The sequence below is a fragment of the Sinocyclocheilus rhinocerous genome, unplaced genomic scaffold (genome assembly GCF_001515625.1).
Source record: "Sinocyclocheilus rhinocerous isolate Xijiao unplaced genomic scaffold, SAMN03320098_v1.1 scaffold829, whole genome shotgun sequence".
NCBI classification, from domain to species: domain Eukaryota; kingdom Metazoa; phylum Chordata; class Actinopteri; order Cypriniformes; family Cyprinidae; genus Sinocyclocheilus; species Sinocyclocheilus rhinocerous.
In genome coordinates this window covers 898,514-911,319 of record NW_015635681.1, presented here as the reverse complement: position 1 = coordinate 911,319, position 12,806 = coordinate 898,514, and the positions used below count along the sequence as shown (strand labels likewise).

The window sequence follows — 12,806 nt, the reverse complement described above, 5'->3', positions numbered from 1 at the left end:
ATATGTATGTATACGTATATGTATATGTATATATATGTGTGTGTGTGTTTTGTTTTTTGTGCAAATGATTTATTCTATTCCCACTAATCTCATTAATACTTTTATTTCAAATTCTTACATTTGATCTATAAATTAAATTATAATAATGTGATTATCTATATGTTATCAAATTAAATAATTTACACTGAAAAATACAACTGCATTAAATAATATTATGAGATTATATAAAATAATTTTGAATATACAAACAAGAAATGATGGTGGAAATGATAATTTTCAACTAAATTAAAACACCAGTAGGTGCCAGTAGTGAGCGTTTAATGAGTGAGTAATTGAGTCGTTCATTCAAACAATTCGTTCAAATGGCAGATTCATCAGATGTTTATGCATGGGCGAATGAAACTTTGACTCAGCCGATTCGTTCAAAACACAGAATCAATCAGCATTGAATCGGATTGCTGTAAGATGCGCTGTGTTTCCGCCTAAAATGTAAGTGACCTAATATTATTGTATTTGCTTATTGAACTGTGTCAACTTATTCTAGCCCTAACCCTACCAGTCTACTAATACTCTAATGAAAATTAGTAGAGATGTAGGTGCAACATTACTTAAAGTCAACAGAATGTGCTAAAGGGACCATCAAAAGAAAGTGAAACCAACTTTCCATTTTGAATTTTTACCTCAGGATGCTGAGTTTCTTAGTGTTGCGCGTTTTGATTTCTCCTGGAGAGGCTGCGTGAGCCTCGCCTCAGCAGCGCAACCTTATACTGTCAATAGATGCATTATATACAGTAGCTCCACTATTCGCCACTTACTCTAAATGTAATAAAACCAGAATAATACTTGCGTTTTGGTGTTTACATAGTTATTTTTGGTTACTGATGTTTTAATCATGTTACTTGTCTGACGTTAATGAAGCGTTAATGTCGAGCCCTAGAGTCTTTGTGCCGGGGCCCGGCCCAATTTAAACCCTGGTAAAAAAATAAATAAATAAATCTGTGAACAACTAGTCAGTTACCACACAGACTTTTAAAGTGTCGGAAGAACTTTCATGTTATATACTTTCTATTTCAAATAAATGTTTAAATTGCAATAACATTTCACATTATTGCTGTTTTTACTAATTATGATCAAATAAATCAACCTCAAACACTGGTTTACCTGGTTTATCAAATTATTTTTATCCTCTACTTGATGCTGTGTTACACCTTATATAACACTAATAAAGTAACTCGGGCTAGGCAAAGGTATGAAACATCAAGTGATACATTTTAAGAACCGCAGAGCAGTAGACTTTGCCCTGTAATTTCTGGAACGTTTGAAATGTCCCCCATTTCACAGCATAATTTTTCTTGAAAATGTGCTTGTTAAGTGAGTTCTCATAAGTATAAAAGTAAACTGTTCTTCCATACTTGTTTTTTTTTATTTGTGTCGTCTGTTCTAGTTTATTTTATTTCTCTTCATTCTCCCCACAATCATGCTCAGAATAGTTTAAAGAAACAGTTCATTTAAAATCAAACTTCTGTCATTAAGTTATTCATATTCATATAATTTTAAACACACATTACTTTCTTTCTTATATGGAACACAAACAAAAAAGTAAAACATATATATATTTACAATAAATTCACAAACATTTCCTTTAAGAGACCAAGTAATAAAGTTTTCAAATGACACGATGGTGAATAAACAATGGCAGAAATGTCAGTGAATATATGTGAAATATTCCTTAACACTTTACTCTTTTTCTCTCTCCATTCTCTTTCTCTCCCCAGGGCAGTTCCTGTTTCTGATACATTTTAGCCTTTCAGTCTCACCTCTTGAAGAACCACTGTCTTCCATTTATGCATGCTCTGTCTATCTTTCTCTCTCTGACACTATTTCTCTCCCTTGATCCCTCTCTCTACCCATGTCTTTTTGTGAAAAGAGGTAATGGACAGATCTGCCCAATTACTGAGCATGTGCCCTCTTTGTCCCTGACCTCTAGCTTTTCCACTTGACCTCCCAGCATGCACTGTTTCAGGCAGAGACAGAAAAAAGAAAGAGTGTGAGAGAGAGAGGCCTGAATGAGCGAAATCTATTTGAAACAATATATTTGCATTGCAATACAAGTGAAGGTTACTAGTACATACGGTGCATGCAAATATTTGAATCTTGAAGAAGCTGGCTCAGAAAATGGATGCTGTATAAAATATTATATATTATATATAATATTATATATATAGCAAATATTTAGTCTCCACTGTCCAGTTTGTAATGCCAAATATGGAAATAAATACAGGCACATTTGCAAGACGCAAAACATATAAAAACATATGCATCATAGCACTGCACATGTGTAGACAGATAGTCAGAACTGAGTTTGTACATGTTTACAATTTCCTATTGATCAGATTATTTCAGGTCTACAATCCAATGGAAATTTAAATCAGATCAAGCTTAGTCAAGTCAATCAAAGTGTTTAAAATTGAGCCATCAATCCAATTTGGTTGCATGTAAATGTATGTACTGTTATCCCTTTTTATTATTGAACTGTTGTATAAAAGCAATATCACACATTTGGAGTGACTCATCTCTCTCTCTCTCTCTCTCTCTTTCTTGTCTCTTCATCTGGCTTCATATTGTTTTGTCTCCTCTCAATTCGTTTCCTCTCCTTGTCTCCTCTCCTTCTCTTGTTGTTCTGTCTTTCTGTGCTCCTCTCACTTCCTGTCTCCCAGTAAATAAGTCATGTTCTTCCTTCAGATCATTATGTCCCTGGTTTCTCAGTCCCCGTGGACTTTGAAAAGTGCAAAACTGCCATTATCTTCAGACTGTCCTCTGCATAACCCCACCCTGTCAGCACTCCTTTTTTGGGCTCAATCTGGCCTCTCTTTATTTCCTGTTCTCACACATTGAGTGTCTCATCTCTCTCTCTCTCTCTCTCTCTCTCTCTCTCTCTCTCTCTCTCTCTCTTTCTCTTACCTACTGCTCTGCAGGTTTAGTGGACTAATGATGCCTGACTGTATTCCTTGACAACTGCAATTTTCTCCTTGCACATCAGGCAGGTCCCATTAAGAGACCAACAACGGCCTGGCTCTGATGTAACAGTCAGAATTACTTAAATTAAGAACTAAATTCATAGAAATCGATTCACACAAACGCTATTTTATTTGAAGTAATTTTATCACAGATGGACGGGAAAATAAAGAGCTGGACTCGCTGCAATGTGTCAAAAACAATAAAGTGTGTCCATCAACTGAAAGCACATTGCCGTAATGCTGCAGACAGTTCAGTTGATTATAATGTGATTGAGCTTGTTTTACATGTCAGGCATCTGGTGGAGATATGCATATCCAAACTTTGCTGACAGAAACGAGCATGAAGGCTTTGTTCCTTTTTGTAAATGTGCGATTACATGTGTATTTTAAGCCTGTAATAAATCATCTGGAGAAAAAATGGTATATAAGGCCACTAACCATCCCTAGGAGAACTACTGTACTGTATGATATAACATTACAGTAGCAGTGAAAACTGATGTATGGGCCATATTTAAAATAAACTATAACACTTGAGGGACTGTATGAAACTACCTACCCTAAGGAAGGTACAGATTGAGACTCTGTCTATAAGTTTTTGTATCATGTTTAAATGGATGAATATGTGTGTTTGCGCATGTTATACCTGTGACCCTCAGTTTATCTGTGCCAATACTGATCTCCTCTTCATCAGCAGAGAAGAGAACTCTCTCGCCATCACTACTTTTCACCTCGAACCGCTGACACTGGGCTTCTACCATCTCAGAGCCTACAGAAAGAGAGAAAAAAGAATAAAGCCTTGAGAAACAAGATCATAACACATATTTTCACCTTTGCTGTCCACATAAACCTCATCCAATCAGGAATGGTCTTCTTGTAATGGACATGGGGTGTTATACAAAAACAATGGTGGATGTTAATAATAATAATAATAATAATAATAATAATAATAATATAATACACATATTAACAATGTATTATTATATGTTATTCAGTACTGTGTCCATACAGATAACCTAATTTAATTACATTTCATTTTCAGTTATGTTTCTGCCTTAGAAGACAGCTGACAATATTGACAAAAAGGAAGCTCACTAGGTTTCTGAGTTAATATTAGAACAGCTGCTCATTGTTTCCAGGGTGTTTAAAGACTTACTACAGTGTCAAATTATAGAAGTGTTTGTATGCTTAATTAATATGCTTAACTGAGTAAAAAAAAAAACAATAAGTAATAACTTGTACACATAAAATAGCATAATAAGAGACCTTCTTCAAATGAAGTGAACTGAACTGGAATTCGACTTCACTGAAATGTATAATCGGTTGTAAAATACAAACAACTAATTTAATTTAATGACACATGGAAAGGGTTTCAAATACAATATTATTCAGAATAAAATCAGATTAACAACCTCAAATCTTGTGAAAAAAAAACAAAACTCACTGAAACATGATTTTGCAAATAAAATCAACATAAATACCAAAAATGTCAACATAATACCAACAATACCTCTTCACTACAGTTTCAAATGGAAATCCTTTCTTATTTAGACCCTAATGCATGGTTATGATTTAGAGAAGGAGCTGAATTTTTGTTTGTCTCATGCAGAGGGGCTGATGTGAGAGACGTGAATGAAACTGATCTTGACTTTATTCACCAAGCGTGACTTGGCCTAAAACTACACTGTCACTGGAATCTCAGTAGCTTTTAATGCACTGCCCCAAACAAACACTGCAATGGCTTCACTGACTATATTATTCATCACAGCCATCATATCTTCCATGTCTTAGGTGACCTTGGAGAGCAAACTTGGCTTTGTTTGTTTGCCCGCATTATGTGTGTGTGACAGAAAGTAAACTTCTCTTTTTTCCTAAAGCCCGCTCTCTCCTTTCTCTGCCACCATCTATTGTCTTTCTAGCCCTCTTCATGCATTCATACCTGTCCTCTCATTTTTTCAGTGTTTGTACTATAAGACACCCTGCCCTTTCTCCAAGTGTCCTTTGGCAAAGATAGCAGTACATTAAAGCAGCCTATAACAATGCAAATTTTGGGATTTAATTTAGCCCACTTTTTCAACAATGGCTTTCTTTATATTTACTATTTACTTTTTTGGATGGTAGCCTACATGGATTCTTGATACATGGGACAACAGCATTTCCAATTTAAAATTAATCAGAAAAAAATGAAATAAATAAAATAAAAATACTCTAAATTAGATATTAACTAATTTGATCAAAAATGTAACGTGTCCTCAGGCTATACCTCAATATGTCACATTTGTAAACTGTACATACCTTGAACACACCTACAAAACAGATATGTTGCCTCACTTTTAAAGGAATATTTGCACTCTTCAGTCAAAAGGAAGAGCCTCAATTAAATATACTTGTTTTAAAAGGTTTCAGAGCTGTGTACCCACTATCATATATTTATGAAAAGATCTAAAAGCCTATTTAATTAATATTTAACTTAAAATGATTCAAATTAACTTCAATTAAGAAAAAGTAATGAATCTTGATGAATTAGTTTATTACAAACACACATATTTTTGCGTGGATTATTGTAATGTTTTCATTAGTGGTTTGGACTCTCATTCCGACGGCACCCATTCAGTGCAGAGGATCCATAGGTAATGATGTAATGCTAATTGTCTCCAAATCTGGGGGGTTAACTAGCAAGAGTTGAAATGTTGCAAATAAACACTCCTGAACATATTTAATCATGTAACCAAATTAATTTCTCTTTTCAAGCTGTCTATACTTTCAGTTCTGTAGCCTGTTTTATCCCATGTCTCAAAAAGCAGAGTTGACATAGTTATTTCAGTTTGGGATCTGAAGGAGCCCCAGATCAACATGTATTTTACAGTTCTTTTACTCAGCAGGAAGTTGTTGTTCCTGCTGTGCTTAAACATCTTTTCACAGACCTAAAGAAACAAATGTAGAGCACATCTTCAGATTTTGAAGTTATATAAAAAAGTATATATTTTTTTTCAATACAAAGAGATTCAGTGTAGGATTGTGCTAAATATAAAAAAGAAACATGCTGTTCATGAATTAATTGCTTATTCTCTTATATTGTATTCCTTGTAATTAGGAAGATCTGTTTCATATCAGTGAAAGTCTCACATCACTTGATAGCTTTTGAGGGGAAAAAAATAACTGAACAATGAAATTGGGAAAAAAAAGTACAAATGATGTTGGATAGTGATTAAAGACGTGCTTGAGGATAAGGCAAGTCTAATTTTGATTATGCTGATGAGACAAAGAGGAGAGAATTCTAATAAAGTGTTAATTTATACTCATATTTGATTAATCCTCCCTTGACCATATCACTGCACAGCGGTGGCCAGAGAATTGCTCATAGATTCACTACAGAACATGATTATCTTTAGAGAGGTTGTGACAGAAACACACCGCAGGATTATATAGGGACAGATTTGCTTCTTTCTTTCTTCTATTTTTTTTATTTTTTCTTTTCTTTTCTTTCAGTCAAAAACAGCTCTGGTAAATAAAGTTTTGAATTGTGAGTTTGTGGCATATCCAAAAGACCAAGCTGTCTGTGCGTTTACCAGAGAAACTGAAAAACTACTGACAAATTAAAAGGAATATTGATTTAACATGGCCCAATTGGGTCACTGGACAATTGTACTTGGCTGTAGATTTTTTTAGGCTGTAATTATATATTTTTTTCTGCTTAACGTGTCTTTAGTGGCCCAAACATTAAATTCCTGCAATTACGAGAAAATTTAAGTTCATTAGGTCAAAATATAAACATTAAAATATAAAATATTTATTAGACCTCAGTAATTCCTAATTAAAGCCATGTTGTTCACAACAGGTTATTACCTCATATTTGTTTGCATGATTCAAGAGCTTAATGTTCGAGTGCTTGATTACTTCAGTGATTGTTCTCAGTTAATGTACATGCAAGGAGTAAGCACTCATTATTTGGAGAAGGACATCCTCACTTTCATAAAGCCATCGAGACTGCACCATCTCACGGATCTCACAGTGCCTTCCACTCATTTAGGTGATTTAACACTAGAACTACCAAGGCAGCCATTTTGACCGTTTTTAAACTTTGTTGAAAAAATCCCATATAACTATAATACCCTGACTTTTCGTAAATGTGTGTATATTTTATTATAACACTGTTATTTTATTAAAATTACAAAACACAAAAGACTTCACAAAAGTTTCTACCTTGAATGGCCAAAGCGGTCAAATTGACCGTTCACATTACAGACGGCGTATTATTTCTGCTTTTGCAATTTTTTCCCCGCGGTTAAAGATGCATGTCACTGTTACCTAGCAACTTTTGTTCTAGTTGTTTTTATATTCTATTGCTAAGCTAAAATTCCCGTTTGTAAAAAAAGTTGGGTGGACACCTCCAATACAACAACTGCTGTCACTCAATCTGCCACGGTTCCAGGTATGTTAGGCTAGAAGAATATAGCCTGGCTCTTATCAATAATAGCCTACTTCAATGTTATGAAAAATAGCCATAATAATAATAATAATAATAATAATGGCTATTGTTAATGCTATAGCTAATGCATAGCTAACTTTAGCCCCGACAAGACTGATATTGTAAAATAAAACAAACTTAGGCTTTTTTTAGCGACAGTGACGATGTTTATTATTACTTATACTGTCATAACAGATACATTTATTCATGGATCACGATTCCAGTGGTGGCTGCATATCTAATTGTTTCCGATTCATGTGATCCAAACATTTCCAATAACTCCCAGAGCATTGTAAAGTTCAAAAGTAAAAATGTATTGAAAAAAGATGTATGTAATCATTTCCAAAATTCACAACATGTTTTATCTACAGACATATCCTGCTTCCGTTCATATCTGTTGGCATTTAGACTTTCAAATACAACATTTTCACTGCGGTGAAAAACTTTTGCTCTCCCGCTTGCTGGACACAAATCGAGGCACGCCCATTCGGGAGCAGTCTACGTAGCTCTTACACAATTAAATGTTACAAAAAAATATCGTATCTTTAGGGTGATTATGTCATAAACTATGATGACAGACATTAAAAGCTTCATTGTAAAACCTCAAAAGAAGCTTCGAATGTAAATATGATATGACAAAAATGGCATTCAGTTCAGTCTAGTATGAACGGTCAGAATGACCGCTATGGCCAATCTAGTAATTATATAATTCCGGTAGTTCTAGTGTTAAATGAGAAATGATATGCAGTGGATATTAATGAACCACTCTTGAATATTAATTGATACTGATTTACCCCTCATCAAAACTGAAGATTGATGATTAATTGTTGTTTTGAGGTTGGAGGAAATGGAAGTTTTCCCTCGGAGTGAAATGGAAAGAATAAATGACCTTGCTGTGGAAAACCACACAGTGTGGTAAAATGAAGAGGTGCTTGTTTTATTTCACAAATAATGTGGAAAAAAAACTGACATTTAAGTTTGTCAGTTGAATTCAAAAACTAACTTGAGGAAAGCACTGAGTGTGATCAGTCAAGGCCTTTCACGGCATAAGATGGAAAAATGCATTTTAAAGGCGTTCTTACAACAAAGGGGTTTCAATATTCTATAGAATATTGAAACCCCCTCTATAGAATATTGAAATCCCTTTGTTGTAAGAAATGCTGTAGAATAGCAAGAACTTTGTCACTCCACCTTTATAATGCATTATATGATTAAAAAAGCAACAAAATGTAATAAAAATGACACAACAAAAATGACAACAAATTTACTCAATTTAAAATATATATATTTAAAAAATCTAAAAATAAAATCTAATTTAAAATATTTACAAAAACTATAATAGTACATCAATGATACTTAAAAAGTAATTATTTATCTAAAAGTAATTATTATTTATTATTATTATTATTTTTATTATTATTATTATTGTTGTTATTATTATTTTAGTAATCATTTCTTTAAAAATAAAAATTATTTATCTGAACTGGATAACCCTCATCAATAAAAAGGCGAAATAGGTGAATTCTGACCACCTGCATTAATCAGTGGGTGTGTGTGCATGTGTCTGGGTGTGGTTTGTGGACAGTGTAAAGAGACAAATAATCAGAGATGTTGTCATAATCAGCAAACAGAGCCCTGAAGACTGATGCGTGTATTTGTGCGCATTAATCTCCATATGTCCTTTAGGTACTCTCTCTCTCTCTCTCTCTCTCTCCTTGGAGAGTTTAAGCTCACTACCTCTAAGCGGCAATGTGGCATTGCAAATGATGATATTCATTTAAAACTAGCAATTTATTCTGGCTAAATTTCACAACATAAAACAGCACATTCAATTTCTAAACATTCCTCTACATGCACGCACACTTTGCCAATGTATTCTTATCATGATTAATTACTTGGAATTAATCACTCAAATCACTGGATTTTTGGTGCTGTGAAACTTATAATTGGTGACTTGAGCACTTTGAGATGGCTGTTTTTGAAATTTGCAGGTATATCTATATTTAAATTGGTTCCCTTATGCATTGCAGTGGATTAAACACTTTTGAAATAATACTATGTTGAGCTCTCCTTGACTGACTGAAATTCAAATATGTGCATACATAACATAACATATTCTGATGAAACTTCATCTAGAATTTTTGTCCTTGAAGAGCCGAAATGCACCAAGCAAATCACGGTCTCTGCACCTTTTAATGTCATGTTGATTTGAAAATGAGCAGATTCAACCAACGGTCCATGTTTGGTTGGTCTGTTTGATCTTGATGCTGCTGTCATGAACATTTCAGATGGTCTCTGTTGAGTTTAATATGTGCAGAACACCAATGGGATAGTAATTTGTAATGCCTAATCAAAAACCAATAATATTTATAAAAATGTATAATTTTGAATATAGGACAGCAGGCTAACTGGTTAGCAGTGTGCTAATATAGTATACTAAGCTATATCATATATACTATATCATTTACATGGCTAATTATAATTTTATTTCACAATCTGTAACTTTGGTTGTATAATACGTGTAACATAATTGACGACATGTCACAAAAAATTTCAGATGACAAACATCAAAGCCATTTTTTTTAGGATTTCTAACCAAGCTGAACAGAGTCTGAATAGAGTACTTATTATATCATTAATTTATTTCAGCCAATAGAAAGTCAATTTGACAGGCAGGCAGAATTTTTCATGACAACTAACTGCCTTTAAAACAAATTGAAATGCTAATTGATAACATTTTGGAAAGGATGGCGGTAAAGGACACTGGAAGCATCACACCCGAGTCACACACATGTCTTCCTGTTGTCCTTGTCCGCCCCCCAGAGCATCTCTCACTCATGTCCTCTCTGTCACCCGGCTCTAATGAAATCATCTCCCACTCTCTCAAAGCGGAGAAACCATTCATTATGCAGTCTACACTTCTAAAAATGAAAAGTCAATAAGACAAAAAGCAGATGCTGTGTTCCCTCAATGTCTTCTCAGTTGTTTGGCCTCTGGAGGAGGTGTTCAGAGGAGAGACGAGCTCACAGCTGGAGTCGGAGCGTGAGAACAGCCCATGCCCGGATTATTTTCCTGTCCCTCGTTTTCAATCATCTGTGCAGGGACCTCGTGGCAAACAGTGGGGTGCCTCAGGTTAGCGGAGAAGGATGGAGGGATGGAGAGAGAGAAAGAAAACAAGATCTGACAGCACAGGCTTGATACGGTATTTCATCACCAGCTCACTTTCAGCACACATCCCATCAACACCTCCAGCTAAATCCTGCCGCCCAATAATTTAGCAAGGCACTACGTTCCTGCAAGAAGGTCATGAGGAGCATTATTTCAGACTGCTATTTTCCAGAAAAACACAACTCTGGACGGTCACAAGGTGAGGATGTCCTCAAAGGTTAGTCTAAAGTAGGGGATTTGGCTGTAAACCTACTTTTTAGATTTCCAAAATTCAGACAGTATTTAGACAGTATTCAGTCTTCGCTAATTTTATTGACCCCTAATGGGTGCATTCAAGTAACTTTTGTATAGTATACTGGTGTATACTACTGTTTAAAAAACATCAACAAAAGCCATCTTTACACTGCAAAGGTATAGCATTGTGTACACATATTTAAACAAAACTGCATAATGTAAATAGCCTATAAAAAACAACTCATCAAAGAGTGAAGCTGCAATGTCATGAAAAAAAAAACATTATTTCTGATTATTCATCTTCTTGATATCAATGACCATTAATGTCGATTAGGCCTAATAAAGGGGAAAAGCATGAAGCGTTTATGAATTCCTTTTTATAGATTAAACAATCGAGACTTCACATACCTATTGTTATTCCCATAAGGTTATTCAAACTGGGAATAAATGACATAAAGAAATGCCCCTAGGTTACGTATGTAACCATGGTTCCCCGAGGGAACGAGACGCTGCGTTGAGAAACACTTTGGGAACGCCCCTGCGTGACCGCGTTCTGAAGCACGTGTAAAATCAGTCCAACGGAGCAGCGAGAGTTCACAAGCTGGGTGACGTGAGCAACCAGGAAGTATAAAAGCGCATCTGGCAGAGCGCAAGTTAGCTTCGATTAAGTAGCACCTGCAGGGATGCAGGGAGTATGGCAAGGAGACGCAGCATCTCGTTCTCTCGGGGAACCATGATTACATATGTAACCTAGGGACGGTCCCTTTCAGGAACTCGAGCTGCGTCGAGAAACGCTTTGGGAACGAGAATACCCACTGCGCCATACTAACATGTCCCTGCCTGTGTGTGTATCTCTTGATCACATCACGAAGAGAGGACTTGGGACCCTGGGGTAGATGCCAGGTCCAGGTTATAGAAGCGGACAAAAGTATGCGGAGAGGACCAGCCCGCCGCAGCACAAATGTCCTGCAAGGTCACACCCAAGTTGAAAGCCTTGGAGGCCGCCATACTCCTGGTTGAGTGTGCTCTGATCTCCATAGGTGACGGGAGGCCAGAGGACTCGTAGGCTAGTGAGCTGGCCTTGACCACCCACCTACTCATAGTCTGCTTGGAGAGCCTTTCTTGGGCGGACCAAAGCAAACAAACAGCTTATCTGCCTTACGCCACGGGGCAGCTCTGTCCAGTACGAGCATCATCCAGTGCTCGTACTGGACAGAGCAGATTAAGCCTTTCTTGGCCTACTTCCTGGAACGGAGGTGGACAGAATGCCTGAAGTACTATGGGCCCTGGCGAAGAAGTGGGCACCTTAGGGACATACCCGACCCTCGGGTAAAGGAATGCCCTAACCATGCCTGGAGCAAATTCCAGGCACGAAACAGAAAGTGCCTGAAGATCCCCGATCCTTTTTAGTGACGAAATAGCGAGGAGAAAGATGGTCTTGAGCCTGAGCAACTTGACCGAAACTTCTTCTATGGGTTCAAAGGGGGCATTGCATAAGCCCTCCAGAACCACAGCCAGGTCCCATGAGGGCACCTTAGTGCACTGTACCGGCCTCAGCCTCAGGGTGCCACGGAGGAAACGTGGGTGAGTGATAAGTGGGTGTCTTCCCAATGATTGACCACCCAGAAGGGCGTGGTAAGCAGCTAAGGCCGCCACGTATACCTTCAGAGTGGAGGGAGATAACCCTGCGGAGAATCGCTCCTGCAGAAACTCCAGAACTATACCAATTGGGCAATTGACTGGGTCCTGCGGTCGCTGTCCGCACCATGAAGCGAAAAGTTTCCACTTCAAGGCGTACTGTTTCCTAGTGGCGGGAGCTCTGGACTGGAGCATAGTCTCAACAACCTCAGTTGAGAGACCAGATGCTAGGAGCTGTGCCCCCTCAGGGGCCATGCCCACAACTTCCATAACTCCGGGCGGGG

At 36.7% G+C, this 12,806-nt stretch overlaps 1 protein-coding gene across 1 annotated transcript in view; it reads right to left on the bottom strand.

Moving 5' to 3' along the window:
* Nucleotides 1-12,806, bottom strand: part of sgcz (sarcoglycan zeta) — a gene marked incomplete at its 3' end in the record, with an annotated part of 91,873 nt that overhangs the window by 22,389 nt on the left and 56,678 nt on the right. The window contains exon 4 of the mRNA XM_016561866.1: nucleotides 3,661-3,783. Coding sequence (XP_016417352.1) covers nucleotides 3,661-3,783 — 123 coding nt within the window. The remainder of the gene's footprint in view (nucleotides 1-3,660; nucleotides 3,784-12,806) is intronic.